Source organism: Amphiura filiformis, chromosome 8 (genome assembly GCF_039555335.1).
Source record: "Amphiura filiformis chromosome 8, Afil_fr2py, whole genome shotgun sequence".
Classification (NCBI taxonomy): domain Eukaryota; kingdom Metazoa; phylum Echinodermata; class Ophiuroidea; order Amphilepidida; family Amphiuridae; genus Amphiura; species Amphiura filiformis.
This window is the reverse complement of record NC_092635.1, coordinates 44857582-44882567: the sequence shown is the minus strand read 5'-3', so window position 1 is coordinate 44882567 and position 24986 is coordinate 44857582. Positions and strand designations below refer to the sequence as shown.

General features: G+C 37.3%; 1 protein-coding gene across 3 annotated transcripts in view; it reads left to right on the top strand.

The window, feature by feature from the left end:
* The window catches only part of LOC140159096 (ornithine decarboxylase 1-like), a 35348-nt gene that overhangs the window by 1609 nt on the left and 8753 nt on the right, over positions 1–24986 (top strand). The window contains exons 2-7 of one of the 3 annotated variants that reach the window (XM_072182443.1): positions 15339–15435; positions 17615–17691; positions 18783–18955; positions 20394–20528; positions 21709–21874; positions 24242–24395. In XM_072182443.1, coding sequence (XP_072038544.1) covers positions 15339–15435; positions 17615–17691; positions 18783–18955; positions 20394–20528; positions 21709–21874; positions 24242–24395 — 802 coding nt within the window. Of the gene's footprint in view, positions 1–15338; positions 15436–17614; positions 17692–18782; positions 18956–20393; positions 20529–21708; positions 21875–24241; positions 24417–24986 lie in introns of all 3 variants that reach the window. The other 2 variants (XM_072182442.1, XM_072182444.1) reach the window with 2 other exon arrangements.

Below are 24986 nucleotides of genomic sequence, written 5' to 3'. Positions count from 1 at the left end.
AAGAAAAGAACTAGAGGGCTTTATATTTGTACACAAATACGGCTATACCCGCATTTTATCGGTGTAGACAAACTTATAGTCCTTATTTGCTTCGGACTTAAAATAAAGAAATTGTACAAAATCGGCCAATTGGGCAGAAAATGTGTAAAAAGTGAATGTCCAAGTCACAAACTTTAATTTAATGTAGGCTGCGCTCTCGTATAACTTAAAATAAAGAAATTGTAAAAAAGTCGCCCAATTGGGCGAAAAATTGTGTAAAAAGTGAAAGTCCAATTCACAAACTTTAATTTGACGTAGGTTGCACTCTCGTAGCATTTAAAATAAAGACATTTTTATAAGTCGCCCAATTGGGTGGACAATGTGCAAAAAGTGAAACTCCAATTCACAAGCTTTAATTTAATGTAGGTTGCACTCTCGTAGCATTTAAAATAGAGAAATGGTTAAAAGTCGCCCAAGTGCAAAAAGTGAATGTCCAAGTCACAAGCTTTAATTTGACGTAGGTTGCACTTTCGAATAACTTAAAATAAAGAAATTTTTATAAGTCGGCCAATTGGGTGGAAAATGTGCAAAAAGTGAAACTCCAATTCACAAGCTTTAATTTAATGTAGGTTGCCCTCTCGTAGCACTTAAAATAAAGAAATTGTAAAAAGTCGCCCAATTGGGTGGAAAATGTGTAAAAGTGAAAGTCCAATTCACAAACTTTAATTTGACGTAGGTTGCACTTTCGAATAACTTCAAACAAAGAAATTTTTATAAGTCCCCCAATTGGGTGGAAAATGTGTAAAAAGTGAAACTCCAATTCACAAGCTTTAATTTAATGTAGGTTGCACTCTCGTAGCACATAAAATAAAGAAATGGTTAAAAGTCGCCCAATGGGGAGGAAAGGTGTAAAAACCGAAACTCCAATTCACAAGCTTTAATTTAATGTAGATAGTACTCTCGTAGTACTTAAAATAAACAAATTGTAAATAGTCGCCCAATTGTAAAAAGTGAAAGTCCAATTCACAAACTTTAATTTGACGTAGGTGGCACTCTCGAATAACTTCAAATAAAGAACTTGTAAAAAGTCGCCTAATTGGGTGAAAAATGTGTAAAAAGTGAAAGTCCAATTCACAAACGTTAATTTGACGTAACTTCAAATAAAGAAATGGTTAAAAGTCGCCCAATTGGGAGGAAAAGGTGTAAAAACTAAAACTCCAATTCACAAGCTTTAATTTGACGTAGGTTGCACTCAAGAATAACTATATGCCTATTTTTCAATAGATCTCACACATCTCTTATGATGCTATGCACTCAACCGTGTAGTATAAACACAGACTGCGTAGAGGCTAGACTTAATCCATAATTTTACAAATCTACCTTATCATATTATTACAACACTTTATTTTGGTGCTCTATCCCAAGGCGTCTTCAGGGCCGGATTTGCCATTGGGCCAGATGGGCCCGGACACAGGGCCCCAAATTTTGGGGCCCCCAGAACTGCACTGTGCATCTTCCTTTTTAGCCCGAAAAAGATCATGTTTTGGGCCAAAATAGCGTAAAATTGCAAAATTTGCGCGCTTCGCACGCACTTGCCAATTGTATAGCAAAATTCACCTTCATTTTGGGCGAAAATAGTCTGAAATTAAAAAAATATATCCTAGACAAATTTATGATCGTCTCCCTCTAACTTGTAATGCTCCCGCGGCCACTGTCGATCTTATACCTAAACCAAAACTTGGCCACTTGAGTACACATGCCTTCCTCACAGTTAGTTTGGGGCCTCCAAATTTTGGTCTGGCCCAGGGTCGCCAAAAAGATAAATCCGGCCAATATGTTCCATTTTGATGTGTCAGTCTTCTCTATAATCTCTGGAAACTGATGGGTACCAATCATTTTGATACACACTGTGCAAACGTAAGTTGCAAGTGATAAGATGGAAAATGAACTATTATTGGGTCAAATTTCACAGTTTGTCCATACGCACACTTGTAACTTCATATATTTTGAATAAATTTTGAATCAATTTATTTGATGTATAATAGTAGCCTAAGCCTTGAAAGTTCTTTAACAATTAAAACCAAAAGGAACTGTTTTGGGGTCACTATGTTTGAAAACAATCATTGTAATTAACAAAAGTTTTAGCTTCGGATATACTCAAAAATGGCATTTTGCTGGATTTAATTAAAAATTCATAATTAAAAGAGTAAATGAGACTATATTTCAATTTTTCTTTTTGATTTTGAAACCATTAGTCAAGTTACATTAAGAGGTTTGTTGCAAAAGCCCTTACATCCACGAAAGGCGCGATATAAGAGAAATAATAAAACAAATAGGAAGGCTTGAAACTTGTACCAAACATATTCCTATGCCTACTTTTTTAAAGACTAGGAAATTTACTGCAGTAAGTTTATTTGGCGCGCGATCTCAGTTAGTCATTTTCTGATGGCTGTGCCTCTTGCAGACTCCCTCCATCTGGAATCCAAACCACCGTTCGCTCTCTTCACATCCCTTAATAATGGTTTTCTCAGCAATCCTATTGATATGTCTCGTGGAATTTTCCAAGGCTGTCCATTTCACCTTTTTTGTTTCTTTTTGCTATTGAAATTTTAGTCCGTAGTAATAATAAAATCAAAGGGCTCAAAGTTGGCAATATTGAAAAGAAAATTAATTTGCTTGCAGATGATACAACCTGTTTTTTACAAGGGGACTTGGAATCTATAGAAGTTCTTTTCAGCTGCACCCTTGATAAATTTGCATCATTTTCAGGTTGTAAACTTAACATGTCAAAATCAAAAGCCATTCACATTGGAAGTTTGAAAGGCACTAATTTCCATCCACTTGAGAATGTAGTGCTGAAATGGATGGTCAATACCTCAATTTTAGCCCTAAGCTTCGTCAAATTGAGCAAACCATGAAACATGTTGCTTCCACAACTGCATTGGCTTAGGAAGATTTTCAACATGGGATGCCGGGAGGGGGGGGCTGAAAATTGAAAAATATTTGGTGGGCAAGCCTGGGGATGTCCAAGGAGGTCCTCCCCCCTCTGAGGCAGAAAAGTTAGGAAAAATATAGGTCACAAACACCCATTTTCCCTTTATCTTATCACAATTTGTTAATCTAGAAAGGTATTTCAGCCCCCGCACCAAAATTATTGAGGGGGCTGAACCCCCCCCCCAGCCCCCGGTTCCTAAGCCTATGATTACAGTTGTTTTTATTTTCTGTGCTTTGTACCCTGTTCCAGCACTCCGTGTATCAGCGGGTACTAATGCTCGTCGAACATTTCGCGAAATTAGGGGTATTTTCAGATAAAGAAACGCGATTTGTGAAACACCAAAAAAAAGGGTAATTTTTCATACCACTTGTTCGCCAAATGGATAAAAGAGTGCTCGTTATTTACGTATCACATGTATATAAATCATCGTAATTTCATTATTCTTTATTTTACGAATCCTATGCACAACTCATCTCAGTTTCATTATTCCGTTTGGCGCACATTACACATCACATCACATCAATACGACGCATGCAACCGCGAGTACCGTGCGCGCGTGCAACCCAACCTATACGCGTCAGAAAGGGATACCGTATATCAGAAATGTCTTTCGCGTTTTGGCAAAACATTCGTGAAATCGTTCAAAATAGGAGTATTTTTATACTGAAAAAAGGGAGTGTTTTCAGAGTTCACAGATAAGCATGAGTACCCGCGGATACACGGAGTGCCGGAACCGGAAACTGAACAGTATGTTTTACAAGTTCATATGGAATGGAGTTTGCACCGAAGAGCCAGTTTGGCGCGTCGATTTGTCAGTAAATTATAAACTCACTCTCAGGGGTCGTATTTAAGGAGTTTGCGCGTCCAGGGACTCCTTATTTTTTTGATTTTGGCCATTTTGGACTCCTTAAATCACAAGTTGAAAGTGACCAAAGGGTCCTATAAAAACTGTATGGACTCCTTAATTTTACGATGCACGGAGGCATAAATCAGTAAAAGAATAGAATTTCGGACAGATGGACTCCGTAAATTCTCATTGGACCCCTTAAATGTTGGTTTTGCAGGTACCAAAGGGTCCAGAAAAATTAAATTGGACCCCTTGATTTTTTGTGCTCGCGCTATCCCTGCTCACTCTAACTTGTTCATCAAACTAATCTAGAGGTCCTTAAAGAACCATGCACTTAGACGCTTCCGTAATATGCTGCATTGTACGTATAAATCGCCACAAAAGATGAAAAAAGTGCACGGGAATAGTTGTTACATGTTAACTTACGGCACTAATCATAAATCTGTTCAAGGTAACCTCTGACCTGACCAGGGGAAGGTTAGTAGTCTCCAAGCCAGTACGTAGTGACGTAGTGCTCACGCAAAACATAGACTGGGTAAACTTCCGGTCTATAACAGACTGCCCTAATCGCTTGTGATTTACGGCTTTTTTTTCCGGGGATTTTGACACTCACTGCACTGGATCGTAATAATTACAATTTCAAGCATAGACGTTTAGGTAAGAGGTACAACAACCCGTATAATTAATAATATTATGACAAACATGCAGCTATTTAAGGGTAGAGACAATAGAAATTTTTACCAAAGGAACATATTCTTGTTTATACCATGATATTGTTGCATCTCAATACTATCACAACTTCAGTTGTGTAACTTACCTAAAAAGTGGTTCTTTTGATTAAAAATACAATAAATAAAATCACTCTGCGCATTTAGTACTGACCAGACTATAGTAATATTTTTTTTCTGTGTACACTATAGAAACATGGACGAAATAGAGCACGACTTGCAACTCCGTTTACCGACGTGAGGACAGTGACAAGAAATAAGTCCTTATATAAATACGCGATTTACGTAGCCTATATCACTAGCTATCGTTGGTGGCAGCAGCATTTTTCTGTAATTATATATTCATATATTCATAATGTATCAAGATGGCGGTCGAGTCCCGGTTCTCTGTCTCTAATTCTGTGGTGGCAGCAATATTTTTCTTCAATCACGTGATAATGGCACCGGTGATTATACACGGGGGAAGCCGATGGTGTCCCCACTTACTTGCATTGCGCTGGTATATGAGTTGCAACGGCCTGATAGAAAACGCTTTACAATATTATGCAATACTAGCAGCTATTAATCATGCTTCAGTGGGCAAGTACCTCTCAATTTAAATGGTATTGAAATTTGTCTTGTCCGGGGGAGCTCAGTGGCGTTTTTTTCTAGGGTATATGGTGAAGGTGACTGATGCGTAGTAGGCCTATGTTGGGCTGTAAAAAACCTGTTCAGTGATTTCATCCGGAGAATGTAGAAATCCATGAATCAGCAAAATTTAGATTTTAGCACCTTGCCCAGCACCTTTGTTAGTTTCGATGTGCAAACATTAAGCCCTTTATTAAAGATAAAATAAGTTATTTTACATGAATCTGTAATTTCTCTACTTAGTAGAAATTAGCTACATGCATTTGAACGGGCGGGGCTTCAACTGTATCAATACTGCTGCTTTCCTCGGTTCTTGCCAAAACGTTTTAAAATATCTAATGACAATGATTTATCCTTCACTTTTGGGCATTTTATATACAATTTAAATTTGTTTTACCATTTTATACTTTCGCTGGGATCACTGAATAACCCTTAAATTAAGACCCTCTTTTCGCTATCACCCAGAACACATGGTTTGTCATCCACCACCCTCTCGCCTCCCACATACACACTTTTTCCCATTGGATCTATCGTCATCCTGATTCAGACGCTTTTATTGTTTCATTTACAACTTTTATTATATTTATCCCTGATGATGTTGCCGAATAGTCTTTTGAAATTAGTAGGCCATGATGCAGTCATGGTCCATGGCACACCACTCCACGCCATACATAAATTCTCCCAATCACATTTCCCCAATATGAAATTTTTAAAAAGTAAAATTTTAATTTTAATTCTTTTAAAGTTTGGCAGAGGCGGGGTTCGAACTCACGGCTCACCGCTTTGGCTAGTATCACGTATACCATACGTCCAGCGCCTTAGACCGCTCGACCACGAAGAACTTGATAGTGCCATCGTGAAAATTTATACCTATAATATTAATAAATCGCAACTTCATTACTGCATCATATTTTGGAATTTTATCTGCTTAAAACATTAATGTGTATTATAATAAAGCTACCATTATTTATATTGTTGAATTCTCAAGCGCATAGAGACAATTAATACGAGGGTCCTATGAATAGGCCTACATACACAATACATAAAATCGATTTTGATATCGGCCATGTGCTCTGCTGTGCATGTGGTTTCCCGCAGTGGCGGAAGTTGTATTACGAAGTGCATCCGAACTCCATTTTGAAGCAAATGATTTTGACAAGGCATTGGATTGTTCCAGTTTGCATCCTAAATCCACATTAGACCCCTAATTTTATTTACAAAATCAAAAGATTAGATTATCATAACAACAAAACGGTAATCTTTTGTCGGGTCTAATGTGAAAATTACATTAAAAAAATGCAGTTTTTACAGAATTAATTTTCACTTAATTCAAAAAAAAAAATGGCGTATATAAGATTGAAATAAATTCTCTACCTTCTATACTAGATCAATTGTGACGCAAGTTGTTATCAAAAATTGTTGTGATAGATGTACAGTTAATATTCATATTATCCATTACCTATCTGATGGTACAGTTTTTACACAGAAAATATTTATTTGAAAAACCTGCCACTCGGCTTTTTCCGGAAAGGTCACAGGGTCGCCGTGACCTGTGCAATAATTACAATTAAAATTATTCTTATTCCAACAGCAAGCGTTTCTAAAATATATTATGGCGAAATGTGGTGTAGGTCCATGGCAAAGGCGATTCGACCTTTGTGGCATTAAACCCAGTTAACAGGAAATTAATCCAGTAAATCGATTCAGTAAAGCAAATAAGCTCATGCATTCGATCACTAACGGCAACCAGCTTCGGTCGATTACCCCAGCTGCAGCGTGTGTAAACTCTAATTTGCATAGAGGCTGTACGTGAAATTATTGATTGGCTCCAAACAAAGGATTTGAACCGGTGCACGTAATCATGGCGCAGTGCAGTCCATTCAATCAAATGTTGTCATCAACCTATTTGATCGCAGTGCATTGTTATGTGTGTGAGACGAACTGTCGCGGTTGATTGCAATCAAACAAACGATGTCTTATGTATTACTTTGTTCCGTGATGAAAATCGTGATGTTTTATTTAATCACTCTCGAAAAATGTATTTCTTTTGTAGGCCTATTACTTTGTTTTGTGATGAAAATCGTGATGTTTTATTTCATCACGCTTTAAAACAAACGATTTCTCATGTATTACTTTGTTTCGTGATGACAATTTTGATGTTTTATTTCATCACTCACGAAAAATTGATTTCTAAGGCTGCGTTCACATAGAAGTATACGGTATACGGTATTCGCTATACGAAATACGCTCATTCGATCAGGCTGAGTTCATAGAGGAGTATACTATGTGAACTCAGCCTGATCGAATGAGCGTATTTCGTATAGCGATTAGCGAGATAGGCATGATAGGTCAGTTTACCAATTTTCTTCCTCTAATCAAATGCTTGTAACTTTACTTCTTGAGGTCACATTGCATTCAATGAGGTGTCATAATGTGCAGAATTAGATAGTGCATCTATTTAAATAAAAATGAATTTACCCATTTATGGTTTAGTTTTAAAATTAGGACGGTATACGCTGCACTAAAATCGAACACGCACGATTCCCACTATACTACTATACGCAGGTATACGGCATTTCGAATAGTCTGAATAGTGCCCTCTTATGTGACCCGGTACTATGAAATTACCTTGCTCGATTTAAGCTATACGCGTACACCTGCAAAACGTGCACCGTATACCCGAATAGTATACTTCTATGTGATCGTAGCCTTATGTGACCCGGTACTATGAAATTGCCTTGCTCGATTTAAGCTATACGCGTGCATCTGCAAAACGTGCACCGTATACCCGAATAGTATACTTCTATGTGAACGCAGCCTTATGTATTACTTTGTTTCGGGATGAAAATCGTGATGTTTTATTTCATCATCACGCTCTAAAACAAACGATTTCTTATGCATTATATTTGTTTTGTGATGAAAATCGTGATGTTTTATTTCATCACGCTCTAAACAATAATTATAGTTACATGCATTTCAAGAAAAAATCTTATTAAAACGGTAGGCCCTATGTTGTTTAGAAAAAATGTAGAAAGTGATGATGATGATGATGTCGATGATGATGATGATGATGATGATGATGATGATGATGATGATGATGATGATGATGATGATGATGATGATGTCTCCAAAAGTGTCCCGGTTTGTTTTTTCTTGCCCTAAATCGTGCGTATCTATTAATAAGGCCCTTCAATAATCAATAATCAGTCCCGTGACGGCCTCCACTAACTAGCTACTAACTTGGGTTTATGGGCGCTGATATTTCATGTTCACTGTCACTTATTTATCAGAAAAGTGCGACCCTTTGTCAATCACCTACAGTACCCAATTTCGGCATACTATATAAGAAACTCATCATGATTGCCAGAGAATAGTTAAGATGTAGCTTGTACCGTTTTTTTGTGGCATCCTTCAGAAGTGAGCGGTCCGATACCAATATTTTCAGTCAAATCTCCATTCAATTAACACGGGGAGTTGGCTAGCTATGCCTTGCCCTCACTCATATTTTACAAAAGTGCGACTATTTCTGAACATCTAACCTAGCTGTAATTTTAGGTCATGTTAGAGAAATATATTTGCTAGAAGTTTGGAGAATAGCTAACATATTGGCTGGTTATTTTTCACACAGTGATGTTAACTAGGCAAGTGCCCATTCTTGCAACGTACATCATTTGTAGGGGTCACGCGTCAATGGTGAGAGCACTGTGTATTGTGTATAGGAAAACGGACAGTAACTGCAGTATGCCTCATTAGTAGATCTCATATAATTGAAGTGCTCCCCCGAATAGCAAGATAATGGCATGCTTATGCTTAGTTTTGACATGTAAGAATACAAAATGATTTCCTGAGTTCTTAATGGGGAGTTATAAGCTCCATTGCAAAGTGAAAGCAGAGCGTGGTGTGTGGATGTGAGGGGCATGTGTTGTGTTTATGGCCCAGGGTTTATGGGGGAGGGGTGGGTTAGGCAATTAACAGCTGCCTGGTATCATTCAACATTTCTGATACTGTTACGGCTTGAAATTTGAAGGCAGCGGGACTTAAGATGCTCTCAGGAACAACTTTTACCACCTGATGAACAATCTCAAATGCTCTACTTTGCACCAACATGACAGTATAGATTAGGCCCATGAAAGTCAATTCCGAGTTTATCGTCCTTTTTTCCAGGTTGGTGAGGTGACTTTTTCATTTTTCACTATTTCATCAGATTTCATTATTGACCTATAAAATGCGTGTTGATTTAAAGCCAAACTCATACATGTGATTTATGACATGTTTTTATATGGGTAAGGACTAGGAAAGTTAGAAAAGAGCCTGGTTTTGCTTCCAAGTTATGAATATATGTTTTACAAACAAAAATATATGTTTCCAATTGCTAAAACTGGTGAAAACACTGATCCTTTGGAAATAATGAATTATTTTGGCATTTTTGAAAATTTGACGCGGGTATTTTTGGTTTCCAAAAAGTGACGCGGGCGGGGGACGATAAACTCGGAATCGACTTTCACGCGCCTTATAGGAAATATATTCCATAAGTTAATGGTTTTATAGTTTATTATTTCGGTTTACCAAAAGTGAAGAAATAATATCAGTAATAACTGTAAAAAATGGTTTATGTCCATTTGAAGCCAAAATAATGGGATGAATTAAAAAAAATAAAACGCACTATATATTATATCTTGGAGCTGTGCATAGTGATAAACTAAACCAAAAAACATATATAACTCACGATAATAAACTCTCTTTATTTCCCATTCATTTATCTAATGTAAATAACAAAGAGACGCTTATTATACGACAGACTGAGCACTGCTGTTGCACAATTGATCAAGATCCATAAACTTCTGAACACATTACAGTAGAATCAAGGACGTTGGTTCGAATCAATTGTTTCAAATCAATAGGAAAGAATCTGAATTCCAATACGCTTACGGCATTCTGTCAAAATCGGAAAGTACAACATGACACGTTGTAACTACAATCCCCTGCACTACAAGCAGGTTGCACCCATCACCTGTGTATGTCTACAATCATAGATTTAATACAATAGCGCTCTTTTCAAACATACTAATCTTACAGTACAGATGTGAGTGATCAGCATGATATAGTTCAATGCATAGGTACCGCGTGAAAAATTGTCCATGACTATTTATTAATAGATAGGCTATGATGTGGGCACAAAATAAAACAACTCATCTTTTATTTAGGTAGTGGTCAAATAATTCTTTTGTACTCCATCCATTTGCATATCTTCTGGAGCGTGCCTATAGAGGAGATGATTTGAACTAATGACCTATGTGCAAGCACTCTATAATACTTATGAAACGTATGAAACTTGAACGTGGGTGGGGGGGTTATCTTACAATTGCTATAGTGCCCATATTCATGACCTTTAAAGATGTCCGGATCTATGTTTGTCTTTATTACAATTTAAAACAAAAACAATCAATTATCATGCCATAGATAAATTAGGGTTTTAAAACTTATTTTCGTGCTTCACAATGTCAATTGTCATGAATACAGAAGAATAGTTTATCTTACAATTGCTATAGTGCCCATATTCATAACCTTTAAAGATGTCCGGATCTATTTGTGTCTTTATTACAATTTTAAAAAATCAATTATCATGCCATAGATAAATTAGGGTTTTAAAACTTATTTTCGTGTTTCACAATGTCAATTGTCATGAATACAGAAGAATAGTTTACTGGTTTGAATAAGTCACACACACAAAAAAAAAAAAAAAAAGGTGAAACTGTTGGGGCTCGAACCACTAGCCTTTCGTTTCACCGTCTGAAGTACTGTCCATTACACCACGCTGTCATGTTGAAATAATTACGGGATTCCGTGATATATGGGTGCGCATTGCATTCTCGTGATTATGAAAGTGGTAAATCTCTACAGACGATTTACATTTGCTAAAATCAGTCAAATGTAAATAATGTTAGAGCTAACAAAACGTAAAATAGTAAAATTAGATGTAGTTTTTAACAAGCTTTCAAACAAAACACTTTAAAAATAAAAGTTGACACCAAATCGGCCTCAATTATGAATTTTGTCAACGGTTTACCATTTCTAAATTAAAGAAACTCCTTGTATTAATATTCAGTATTAGACTAGGGTAAACCGTCAAATCACTATGTGATTCAATGGGACGATTTACAATCGCACTTTACCATTTCACGCAAATAAAATGATCAATTTTAAAGATATCTCTGCATGAGTAGGCCTACTTCATAAGCGTACTAATGCGATTTTTTTATTGGTTCGTTTTGTTTTGTTTTTTGCTTGGGGGGAGGGCGTTGGTCTGAAAAAGGTGAAAAAGGTCGTTTTTGACTATATTGCCCTGCACTGCAGCGTTCACGCGATACCTATGCATTGAACTATATCATGCTGATCACTCACATCTGTAAGATTAGTATGTTTGAAAAGAGCGCTATTGTATTCAATCTATGATTGTAGATATACACAGGTGATGGGTGCAACCTACTTGTAGTGCAGGGCGATATAGTCAAAATTGATACAATTAGTTGTTTTATTTTATACTCACATCATAGCTTATGCACTAACGAATATTCATTGCAAATTTGGAGTGATTCTATCAAGTAGTTTTAAAGTTATAGCCAAAAGATTAAAAACAGATGTTAATTTTAGCGATTGCCTCAGACAATCCCCGAAATATGTCTTGAAACATTAAAGCGTCTTTAGGGGAAAATAAGTCCCCCACTCCCCCGTGCAATGTTGAAACGTGCAAATGTGTTCAGCGTGTCTCCAAAGTGTCGCAACATTGAATGATGGGGGGTGGGGAAGGAAAAAGTGTTAATTGATGGCCCAGCTTTCTTCTAATTCCAAATATTGAACATTTTTATCCACATTACAAATACACTTTTGATTTCATTCAAGATGCCTAAAGCGTTTCAAGGACATTTTTCGGGGATTGTAGATGTTAAAGTATGGCTGGTGGAGTAGTCAGTTTTGCAATATTTTCGCCATTTTACAAAATACAAATATGCTCATAAGTTTGCCAATAGCAAAGATCAAGGATCTGGAATAAGTCATAGTCGAACCGGAATATATTTGCCAACTATGTTCTACGTTTGAGGTAAGTTCATAATGTTCTTCATAGCAAGAACAGAAAAATCACTGGCAAAAATGCAACTTTTTACTAAAACGCCATATTCCGCGATAGTCCATATTTACATGACTTTGGCGAACACTTTTGGTTCTCGTTTAAATTCTACCGATAGCACAGTCGATCTAATGTTATCTGCGGTTAGAGGACAGTTTAGAGAACTCTTTTTGCTGGTTGTTTGGTTAAAAAAACCATAATTTTTAAAATATCAGGATTCAAGCAGGCGACCCGCATGGTGTGCAAAAGACGTTGCAAATTGTCAATGAAAGAGCTTATAAATTAAAATCACGGACATTAAGCTCCACAATAGGCATCTACATTCCAAGCGGAAACGCTTTTCAGAAATATACCCGTCTTTTTCAGCAATCGCTGAAACCTAAATATGCAATTCCAGGCGATTTGTAAAAAATAGCGTCAGCATATTTTACTATGAATTTGGGACACCGAAACAAATGCTTGCATTGGTGCCAGACCTATTATAATGATACGTAGTCAGTTTTGCAATATTTTCGCCATTTTACAAAATACAAATATGCTCATAAGTTTGCCAATAGCAAAGATCAAGGATCTGGAATAAGTCATAGTCGAACCGGAATATATTTGCCAACTATGTTCTACGTTTGAGGTAAGTTCATAATGTTCTTCATAGCAAGAACAGAAAAATCACTGGCAAAAATGCAACTTTTTACTAAAACGCCATATTCCGCGATAGTCCATATTTACATGACTTTGGCGAACACTTTTGGTTCTCGTTTAAATTCTACCGATAGCACAGTCGATCTAATGTTATCTGCGGTTAGAGGACAGTTTAGAGAACTCTTTTTGCTGGTTGTTTGGTTAAAAAAAAACATAATTTTTAAAATATCGGGATTCAAGCAGGCGACCCGCATGGTGTGCAAAAGACGTTGCAAATTGTCAATGAAAGAGCTTATAAATTAAAATCACGGACATTAAGCTCCACAATAGGCATCTACATTCCAAGCGGAAACGCTTTTCAGAAATATACCCGTCTTTTTTCAGCAATCGCTGAAACCTAAATATGCAATTTCACGGCGATTTGTAAAAAATAGCGTCAGCATATTTTACTATGAATTTGGGACACCGAAACAAATGCTTGCATTGGTGCCAGACCTATTATAATGATACGATAATTAGGCCCCCAATAATGGCTTTCATTTTAACCGTTATTTATTAAACTGAGATTTTTACTTTTTGAGAAATTAATGAATTTATCGAAAAACTTTTCGGAGAACGCTACTTGAATGATCCCATGAGCCTTGTACTCTGTTGTACTGTTTACAAGCTCTAATTGAAATTACGTTGCACTAGCTTTTTGTATCATGGTCCAAAGTTTATATTAAGATGTAGAACCATTTCAGATTTGACCCCTAGTGACCTCTAGAGGTCACGAAAGGTCACATAGGGGTAAAAATGTAAAAATGCTCCAATCTTGTCGACAGATACAACAAATTATTTGTCTGATCACAAGGATTTCAAAAATGTACTATCTACGACCTATCGTTACAGAGTTATTCTACAAAAACCTCATTTTTGGGTAAAAATGACACATTTTGGTTGTAAATTTCAGCATAGAAATCTTAGTTTCAATGCTGAAAGCAAAGGAAAACTTAGACTCCATTATAAGAAATGGACCATTGATCTTGATGCTCATTACACAGCCGTGACGTTAGTCACGGCTGTGTCTTTTTTCTTACAGGTTCTTCTTCTTCTTTCTTTCTTCTTTCTGTCAACCATTAAATTTGCTCTAGCACTCACATGCTTACATCGATTTTGACCTAACTTGGTCACAATGATCATTGACTGTGCCCCTACATGTCACATGAAACTTGTGGGGTCAAAGGTCACGTAGGGGTCATAGGGGTCAAAAACGTGATTTCAACTCAAAATGCATCTTCTCCTACAAATTACGTAGGACAGTGACGTCACTTGCACACATCCATTGTTATTATCCAGTGTCTATATGGTGTACACAGATTTGGGGTCAAAGGTCATTAAAGGGTCACTTCCGGTATAAAACGAAATATCTTCAAAACATTTTATTAGCTAAGAAAAACATAGGACAGTGATGGTATGTTCACACATGAATTGTTTTTAACCAATGTATATGTTGTATTTTTTGTTTGGGGTCAAAGGTCATTAAGGGGTCACTTCCGGAATAAAACGAAATACCTTTAAAATGCATCTTCTCCCACAAATTACGTAGGACAGTGACACCACTTGCACACATGCATTGTTATTACCCAGTGTCAATGTGGTGTACACAGATTTGGGGTCAAAGGTCATTAAGGGGCCACTTCCGGTATAAATCGAAATATCTTCAAAACATTTTATTAGCTAAGAAAAACATAGGACAGTGATGGTATGTTCACACATGAATTGTTTTTAACCAATGTATATATGGTATTTTTTATTTGGGGTCAAAGGTCATTAAGGGGTCATTTCCGGTATAAAACGAAATACCTTTAAAATGCATCTTCTCCCACAAATTACGCAGGACAGTAATGCCACTTACACACATGCATTGTTATTACCCAGTGTCCATGGGGTGTACACAGATTTGGGGTCAAAGGTCATTAAAGGGTCACTTCCGGTCTGAGACGAAAAACATTCAAAATGTCCCTTCTGCCACAAATAACATGGCAAAGTAATGCCACGTGCACGCATACATTGACATTAGCCAATGCCTATGGGGTTTTCATATATTTTGGGGTCAAAGGTCAGTAAGGGGTCACAACACGGCTGTGTTCGTGGTCTTAGACCACAGCTAAGTCTAGTTCCTATTTTTTTCCTTCATTTTTATTGATTAAATTAAATTTCTCAAGCCAGTCATATGAATTCTGTTCATGGCAGTTTCAAGATTGTGATTTGTTTGTGTGTCTGGGTGTTTTGTTGGTCCTTGTCACGGTCTTCCTGTTCACTGTCTTTTGTGTTTTGCTTTGTTTCTTGAAAAGTTGAAAAAATAAAATGACAAAAAAACGCTGGTATGTCCCATTATTCATTTTTTTCTTTTAGGAGCGTGATGATGGTTTCCTTGTGTTTGACTTTGGAGACGTCATTGCCAAGCATAGGAAATGGAAAGAGTTGCTTCCACGAGTCAGACCATTTTATGGTAAGAATGATTTATTTACGACGTAGCCTTACATTAAAAATCCTTCATTTGTTTTGTTCGTCATGTCCCGGTCGTTTAAGAAAATGCCCAAAAAGATCAACAGCTTACCTTGTTGTCAGCTTCATGTAAAATGTCATATTTTGTCTTGAATGGACGTCTTTTGGCAAACCACTAACTAATTAGCACATCTATACTAAAAAGGTGTAAAATCTTGAATTTGGATGATTTTATGATATAATCCGAATGAGAAAATCGCTGCATATGCCTTTAATTTGACGTTAATAAATCATGCAAACTATAACCACTCCCCCTGCGATATGCCCCATGGGGCATTAGGCCGCATCTCCCCCAGCCCCCTCATTACGGGAAATTCCACCGTTGCCTAAGGGGCTATGCAATATTTATGAGCCCTGGTGGGATAGTATGTTCGTCAGTCGCTCGCAAGTATTTGATCAAAATGCTACAGTATTTTTTCGCATTTTAACATAGGCTGTCAGCAATGAGAAAACAAATGTTCGTTCTCGATCTTAACATAAACTACCAAATCACAGAAAATTTCATCAAGGTGGTGCATAGCATTTTGCTATAATTTTACCTGTAATTTTAGCCGAATTGTGGTTGTCAACAGCTTACGTGACTGTGAGACGAGAACAACTATTGGGAATCGTTTGTAAGAACCAATTTCAACCAAAAATGTGACATACTTCCCTTCAGTGTCTTAAACAATTCAAATGAGTTTGAAATGCAGCTACTCAAAAGCACAATAAAGAATGGCTCTACCGTGTCTATTGACACGATGGAATTCCACAACAAAATCCCACAACTATAAAATTTGCGAGAACACTGAGACACGAACCAAGTTTGTATTTTCTTTTTTTGGCGTATTTAAATCCTGAAGCCTATTTGCTCAAGTCTACCATTCAAATAGCAGAATTGTCAAGCCCCTGCACACCGACATCGCCCGGTTAATAATTACATTATACAGCAGAGACACTGAAATGAAGACCCGGGATTGATAAACGTGAATGTGCTACGCACGATTTGATATTAGACGATAAATCTTTGGATACCGGGGTAGAAAATGATGAATATCTCCGTAATTGATTTCGTCTAAAGAAGCCAGATTTGGTTCCTTGCACTTGAATATACGTGTTCAATGGATATGATAGTCGTTAGCTAGCGTCTTGAGAAAGAAGCGTGCGTCTTGAACTCAAAAACTTACAAAAATATTCTGATTTTATATGTGCCGAACTATAGTGCAGCGTAGGCTAGCTGCACTCACTCGTGCAAGCAGTCTAAAAGCATATGACCACTGACCTCATCAATGGCGTGTACATGCTCACTCACACACAGAGAGGTCAATTACCAGGCTATTGTCAGTAGCCTTAGTCGGAGTCCCTCGACTCATTATGCGTCTCAAAGGTCGGAACAAAATGGCCATGCGTGACTGTGGATTCAACCTACCATGGCGATTTCTGCCATGAAGATATCGGGGCGATGACACTGTGCCCCGTCGCCTGATCAAAAAGTAAATGGTTTATGTGGATGCTTAAACACGTACGTGTACTGTAATACTATGCAAAGACAATCTGGTTTGGGACCGGGATGCCAACGTACGTGACCCGTTTCCACAAAACCCGGAACATTTCGGTAGACCTATTTTGAGAGTCATGCCTTCCTTCGGGAGATCTATCACCACCATGTTTTTAGTTAGCCCCTCGGCTATCAAAATATGTTGGTTTGTCATTCATCTGGTGGTGGGTATGACTGTGGGGATCAATGTGTGCTCTCATGTCCCAAAGTAATACTGTGCAAAGGAAGGAGACCGAGCCCTTAAAAGCGAATATCGAATTCGAATTCATGGGGTTGTGTTTGAGTAGAGAATCATTAATATGGGAACACACGATCAACAAGTATTATAAAAGTGTCATGAAACTTTTTATTTGTTGCATTTTATTCTATTATAAGGGCTCGGATAGCAACGTTAGCTCAGTATTTTTGTGGTACATGAGGGCACATCGGACACATCAAATTTCACATTTAGAATGTAATTTGGTGTGTCCGATGTGCTTTCAGGTCCCACTAAAAAAACTGTGCAAACGTTGATATCCACTTCTGTAAATTGAACAAATGAGATCTTTCTATCACTGACTTCATGATGTACTCTTTTGTTCCACAGCCGTTAAATGTAGACCGTATACACCTATCCTGAAAGTTATGAATGCTTTGGATATCGGGTTTGACTGTGCGAGTAAGGTAGGCTATTATAATATTCTACACATCGTCAAGTATTTTTTTCAGGTAACAGTCGGTCATAAAAGTATACTATTTCAAACTTCATATTGGCAGTGCGAAAGCGGCGTAATGATAGGGAATGGTGCATTGGTATGGGCTTCGTTCGACTGATGATCGTCAGTTTGAGGGTTCGAACCCCAGTGACACCATCGTTTTATGCACGCATAAGCAAGAGTCATTACCAAGAGTACCTCCATTCACCTAGGTGTATTAATGGGTATGTTGTGCGTGACGCGTGGCGGATCCCATATTTTATATTATACCACATCATAACCGAAGAGAAGCCAGATCCAAACGTTTCGAAAAGAGATGGTCGCGTATTCAGTTTGCGAAATGAAGTTTTCTGTTTTTTTGTTCTAAAAGGTTATAACAACCAAATATCTACAAATTGATACCAAAAGGAATTCATTATAATGAGTAACAGTTGAGTTATGGTGGTTTGTATATTCCATACCTCTTATTATTTTCATATTTTACGCTGTTACGCATGGAAAATTAACATTTTTTCACATTGTATGCCTATCTACCTGACAACTAATGGTGTAAATGCTTTTAAAATAACACTAGAAATTTAGAGTATTCAATTAGCTACATACTGATACCAAAATGAATTCATTTTCATCAGTAAAACTTGTGTTTTGGTGATTTGTAGTAAATACACTATTAAATCACAGCGAGATGTAAATTGGGTGATGTTATAGCTCATTAAAGTTTATCACTAGGTGTATTGCAACTTGTTGTAATGGATCGACAGACTGTCGCGCATTGACGATAAATTTTGTGGAAAAAAGTATACTTTTTATGGAAATATTACAATATTGCTTTTTAAGGCAGCAGGTTGTTACCTGTTGCTTAAAAATATTTATGTAAAGATAAATATTAATTAATGATCGTTGGGAACTGGTGGCTGGTTCAATGTGTATGTCTTTTCTCCCGCTACCAGTTCCAATCGCAGGGAATTTTAAAAAAGCAGGATGTTCTAGGCACCGAGTACATTCATCTGAACAAGTCACGCAAGTTATCCTGATTTATTTTAATTTTTTCCTCCCCAGCTTGAAATTGAGAGTGTTTTAAACATAGGAGTAGATCCGAATCGCATCGTGTATTCGCATACCAGGAAGCAAGTGTCGACCTTGGAATATGCAGCCAATAATAATGTTGATCTTGTTACATTTGACGATGAAAATGAGTTGATGAAAATCAAACGAGTGTTTCCGAGTGCGAGGTAAATAAAAGTTAACGACCATTTTAAGAATATGCACAAAAAAACAACAAAAAAACAAAAAACCTCTCAGTGCTTCAAACAACTCATCTCACAATATTGAATATTGTGTTCATTCAAGAGCATAACAATAATTACTCGTTTGCTTTGAAAGCACATAAATAATATTTTTAACTTAAAGCAAACTATTTAAAGGCACTTAACACTTAAGGCGGATATTACCTTGCGGTTTTTGCCCTTAAACATTGAGACAAAGAAAGCGGACACACAATAGGAATGGTATCATGCGTGCGGTTTTTGCCCTTAAACATTGAGACAAAGAAAGCGGACACACAATAGGAATAGTATCATGCGTGGGTTATATAAAGGAGGCCCCGAGTCTTGATATAAGGGGTGTAATTTCCACCCCATGTGCATGATTTTACTCGGAGGTAGAAACACTTAAATCTTTCGTTTTGATACATTACCAGGCTAGCGGCACTCTGTACAAATTGCCTATACCGATCCCGACGACACGATCTGTGGCACAGTCGCATCCCCTGCTTTGTACGTGTTTACCCAGGTCACGGTCTGTCTACGTGACAAACAGTCAGGGTCAGAGGACAGCGCAATATGTCTGCTGCCATACCGTAATAGATATATCAGTCACCATTTTGTATCGTTCGCAGAGCGTGACGTCTGCACAACAACATCCTAATATGGGCATAATGGCTCCGCCCAATGAACCATATACGGCGCTGTCAATCATCCTTTTCGTAGCTATGTCACATTATTATCTCATTCATATCATTACATATTCACAATCACCTTTGTCGAACAGACTCTTACGCAGGTACCGAGCTCACGCTGTCCTCACTTATCGAAGTAGCGCCTCTCTTAATTTAGTACTCTCAGACATTACTGGCCTTACCTCAAGAACCGAATGATGCGATTATTGGCTTCCTTGACTCATTTGACTCGCCTACAAAATCAAAATACAATGCCGTATTGGCTACAACTGGAAACATTTGTTTCCTGCCATCCCACCCACCTTATAAAGTGGGCTGTTCTTGAATCGGTCAGTTTTGAACCGGTATGGTTTGAATTGGTCTCGTTTCCGGAGTTGCATACTTGACCGAAAAACAGAGCAGGGGAATCACCTTGAGAATTTCTCAGAGCTGGTAGCTTTGTTGATAGCAAATTCCTTGCAGATATGAATTCTGCGGTCCACAAGATCGAGAGACTGAGACTTTTAACGCATCAGAGTAGGTTGTATAATCTGAGGAAAGGATGCACATGGGCGGACATAACCTTTGTAAACTGTAAGGAGATCTTCTTTGTCTAGCCCGGCTCCTTTCAGTTTTCTGAGCATGAACAGCTTTCTGTTGGCCTGTTATAGCCTATGTAATTGAATAGTTGTAATGATTACTATAGTCATTCACCTTCGTTTTTCGTTTAACAGGCTTCTTCTTAGGTTTGCTCTTTATGACCCCACGGCCAAGTATCCACAAGGTCTAAAATATGGTTGCAAACGAGAAACGGCATTGATACTACTACAACTTGCTAAGACATTGAAACTTAATGTTGTCGGAATCCAGTGAGTATTTTAAGACTTTCGTTCATCTGTTCTTAAGGGATGTACTACTCACCATAAAATTCGGGTTATAGCTTGATCATCCAGTAGTTAAACGTATTTTAGCTCACTGCGACGACGAATCCGGCTCAAACGGACCTACATTAAACCTCATCTATAGGAGACATTGGATCTTAAAGCCATAATGTACGATCTATATATGAAATTGGTTTGTTTTTTCCAAACCTGATTTTTTGACATATATGTTTACACATGTCCCAACTTGTTTGTAGGTCAACAGCGCAAAGTTCGACATAAAGTCATAATTTCATGAATTATGTCCTCCCATAGAACTGCATGTTCAACGGCCAAAATAACCAATAGGGTTTCTTTCACTTTAACCTGTTTATTTCAGCTCAAAATGGACAGAAACCCTTCCAATTATTATTACTAGTATTATTAATTTCAGCATTTTGAGTATAAAATAACAAATTTAAAATTTGAAGGAAGTCGTACATTTTGGCAGTAAGGATCTTTTAAAAGGGGCAGTGCGGGACTATATGAAAACTATAAATTGTGCACTTTAAATTCCCAACTCCGTTTATTGTATATAGTTTTTATGATTTGCCGATTTGCATATAACTCGAAAATATATTATGTTTGTAAATGGACCAAATTTTTCATACACATTGGGCGGCAAAGGTTGTGAATGACTCTGGGAACAATATTCTAGCGTTGAGTTGAAATTCTCTTATTTTGTTCATTCCATCTGTTCAGGTGTCAATAATTTCATAATACATGTATTACTGGGACGTGTGTTTTACTCTTAAAATAATATTAATATAATAAAGGTATTGCTTTTAGCCGCCTTCATGCATCTATTGTCTCGTAAACACGGGCGATCGACAATTAAATTTAAATTAAATCCTACATTTTACAAGGAATTACCCGGGGCTTAGAATCGATCAGTCCTGTTGGTTCAAATAGCGAGTACGAGTATCGCGTCGAAGCGCACGAGCTGTACCGTGTTATATCGTGTCATATCACACGACTAACATTAGCTAAGAACCAATCAGATTGCAGGAACTTTCTAAAATGTTAAATAATTGTTCATCCACCTGTCTGAATCGTGTTCTGAATCAATAATCGTTTTAGTCAATTGAGATCACTTTTTTTTGCAAAAATTATATTTTTTTAAACTTAGTTTTCACATAGGAACTGAAAGCAAAAAACCTTCCAATTACCAAGAAGCTATTGCATATTCAAGGGAATTGTTTGATGTCGCCGAAAAGATTGGGTTCCAAATGTCTATATTAGACATAGGCGGAGGATTTCCGGGGCACGCAACTTCAACAGGCAAATTTAACGACGTAAGTAATCGGAATTTTTTCTTAACATTATGAATACATATCATTAGCATAATAATTATACACTCTTAGACTATTATGCAGAGGATGATTTAAGGAAGCCCCATCATGCACTGCAGACGTGTTATCACTAGAGTTTCAACTGCCACTTTACTTTTCAAATCCCATTGAATTCTGTGCAAAAGATGTTGTTTAAGAATTGTGCGTGTGTCATTATTACTTGGTCGATTTCAGAACAAAAGTGATGTATGCATAAAGGATAATTCACACCTTCTGTAGGTAACATAAAATGTGAAATCGACTAGCATTTTGAATGCGTTTTTATTGTAAATATATCAGTCCAAATTCAAATTTAACCATGCCCGTCAATGCAATGTGCGAGCAGTGGTGTCATGTTCACATCCCAGCCAGAGGATGATTCACGCCACTGTGTTGACTTGCGGTTAGCACAGCTGTGTGAGTGAACATGACAGCTAGGATTTTAGGAAATTGTAAAAAAAACCAAAAGTGTTCTTTCGTAATTATTTTTAGTTCTTCATAGAACTATTTATTATGAAGCTAATCTAGAGAACTACTCTAAGGGAAGGCAGAGAGAGATACCGGACTTGGAGTCCCAGAGGAGGAGGAATAAGGAACGGGAAAGGGAATGACTAACACGTAATGAACCAGATGAAACAGAATTCCGATATGAAATTTATTGTGATTTTACATCGTCAGATACACGGATCAAAATAATTAATGTGTGTATTAATAATAATAAGCCTTACCCGTGTTAATATATTGCTGGATAACCGAGTTTGATACACTCGCTCATTATGACAACAGTAAACTCGTTGTCATAAACCAAATAAGTCATAAGCCTAAACACCAGGAAACGAGAGGATTGCGTCCACACGGTTGGGAGAGCCAACAAGAAGTGATATATTTATCTAAACATGGGCAATACATCGCCCCACGTCTTGCAATTGATGGACGAATAATACGGCGTGCAATCGATGCACGGGCATCATGGCTTACGGTCATTATGACCATGCATAGACGAATTATCGTCACAACACATTTTAAGGTTCAACGCATTGGACAGCCGAAGGTTCTACTTGGAACCCTTTTCCCACAAAAAAATACTGTGCAAACGTTGCTATCCGATTCTTTAAATGATATGCAGCATAATCAAAATGATTAATAGCCATCATGATGTTTGATGGAACTAATTGAAATGACCAGAACATAGCGTTTTAGCACATATTATTGTTGTGACGATTATTCATTCGATAATTGAATATTGATCATAGTGCAGTAAGCCATGATAACCATTCATCAAGTGAACGTTTTTATATCCGTGCATCAATTGCACTGACTGAAGCGATGTTTTGTTTGTGCTTTGATAAAGACTTCACTCCTTGTTAACCCTGCAACCAAGACAGACGTGCCCAGGATTGGCTCATGATGATTAGTTAGATTGGTCAACATGATGACGAATATATTGTCATCATGTCTTGCACGTGAATCATTGTTCAATTATACTTATGCTACGATGTAACTCTGGTAAGACTTATTAACACACACCTGATGTATTTTGATCAGTTTGTATGATGATGTAAATTCATAATAAATTCTTAAACTTAATTTCTGTTTCATTTGGTTCATTTCGTGTTACTGTTAGTCATTCCCGTTCCCGTTCATTCTCTCATCCCTTGGGACTCCAAATCCGGTACCTCGCTCTGCTTTCCCCTTGGACTAATTCCCCAATTTAGATTCATAACAATATCGTTCGGAGTTCAAGTTACGCATAAATTATTTTTGAATTAGCAGACAGGGGATAAACGCTTTACCCATAAAGTGCAGCGTATCAATTTTTTAACGGTGCAACTGATAATATACCAGTAATGATAGAATTATAGGTTAATGAACGCGTATTACTTGTTGGGAGAGAAATTAGACAAAATAATGCACGCGCGCTGATGTTGAAGGGGGGAGTGCATTAGACGCATCAACATCAGCGCAAGTGCATTATTTTGTCTAATTTCTCGAGCAATAAGTAATACAAGTTTATTAATTTATTTCATACACGAGAAGAAAAAAGCACGTGATTTTTACTTTTTTATATAACAAATTATCACTAAAAATGTTGGAAAACAGGACCAAATATAAATGCATCAACCCGCCCGAAAAATGAATCAATCCTACGCGACGCGAACGCGCGCGAAACACTGCGCGTAGTACGCGGAGTGCACAATATACACAATCAATGCATGTTTCGTACTTTTCTAACAGCTTTTCTGATTGGCTAAAGGAGTGTATGAATGTGCATTAATATCTGCGAATCTCTTGTTGATGTACTAAATTACTACTATTCTTTTCTTAATGTAGTACGCAAAGGCCGTATCAGAGGCAATTGACGAATACTTTCCAGAAAGCTGTAAGGTTGACATTATGGCTGAGCCAGGCACTTATTACATGAAATCAGCTGTGACTGTGGTGGCGTGCATTATTGGTAAAAGACAGAGAACAGAAGAGGATGCTGGTACATCTTTAATTGTAAATGGTATTAATAATTAATGTTCTCCAATTTGAAGCTGGTTAACCTAAACATTGGGAAGCTAACATGTAAACAATATTGTACAAAGCAAATTCAGAAACAACAAAATTGGGTCACTGGAACAACATGGCCATTTCCATGATTTCGAACAACATGATCGGAACTTCTGAACCTGGCGCAAGTTTTCCTTCATAAATCAACTGATTTGTTCATCGTACATTTCCTCAAAATTAAGCAGGCCTCAGCTCCAAAACCTGAGAAATTCACTGCAGGTACTGATTTGGTAGGCGTCTACATTATGTGGACCAGTGTAACATTTTAAGATTTCGGATCTGAATGGCCCTTTTCAAAATATTTAATTATTTCGGGCACTGTATTTGATCTAGCTTTCAATATAATTCTACAAATAATGCTCAATGAAATTCCTGCTGTTTGCAAAATGTTTTTAATTTTAGCTGTTTATTTCTTTGACAATTTAGTTGTATTTGCCTAACCTAGTCTCTCTAATACCCAGTCTATATTGCACTGAATCACATTCGATATTCAGTCTATATCACACTGAATATATGACATTAA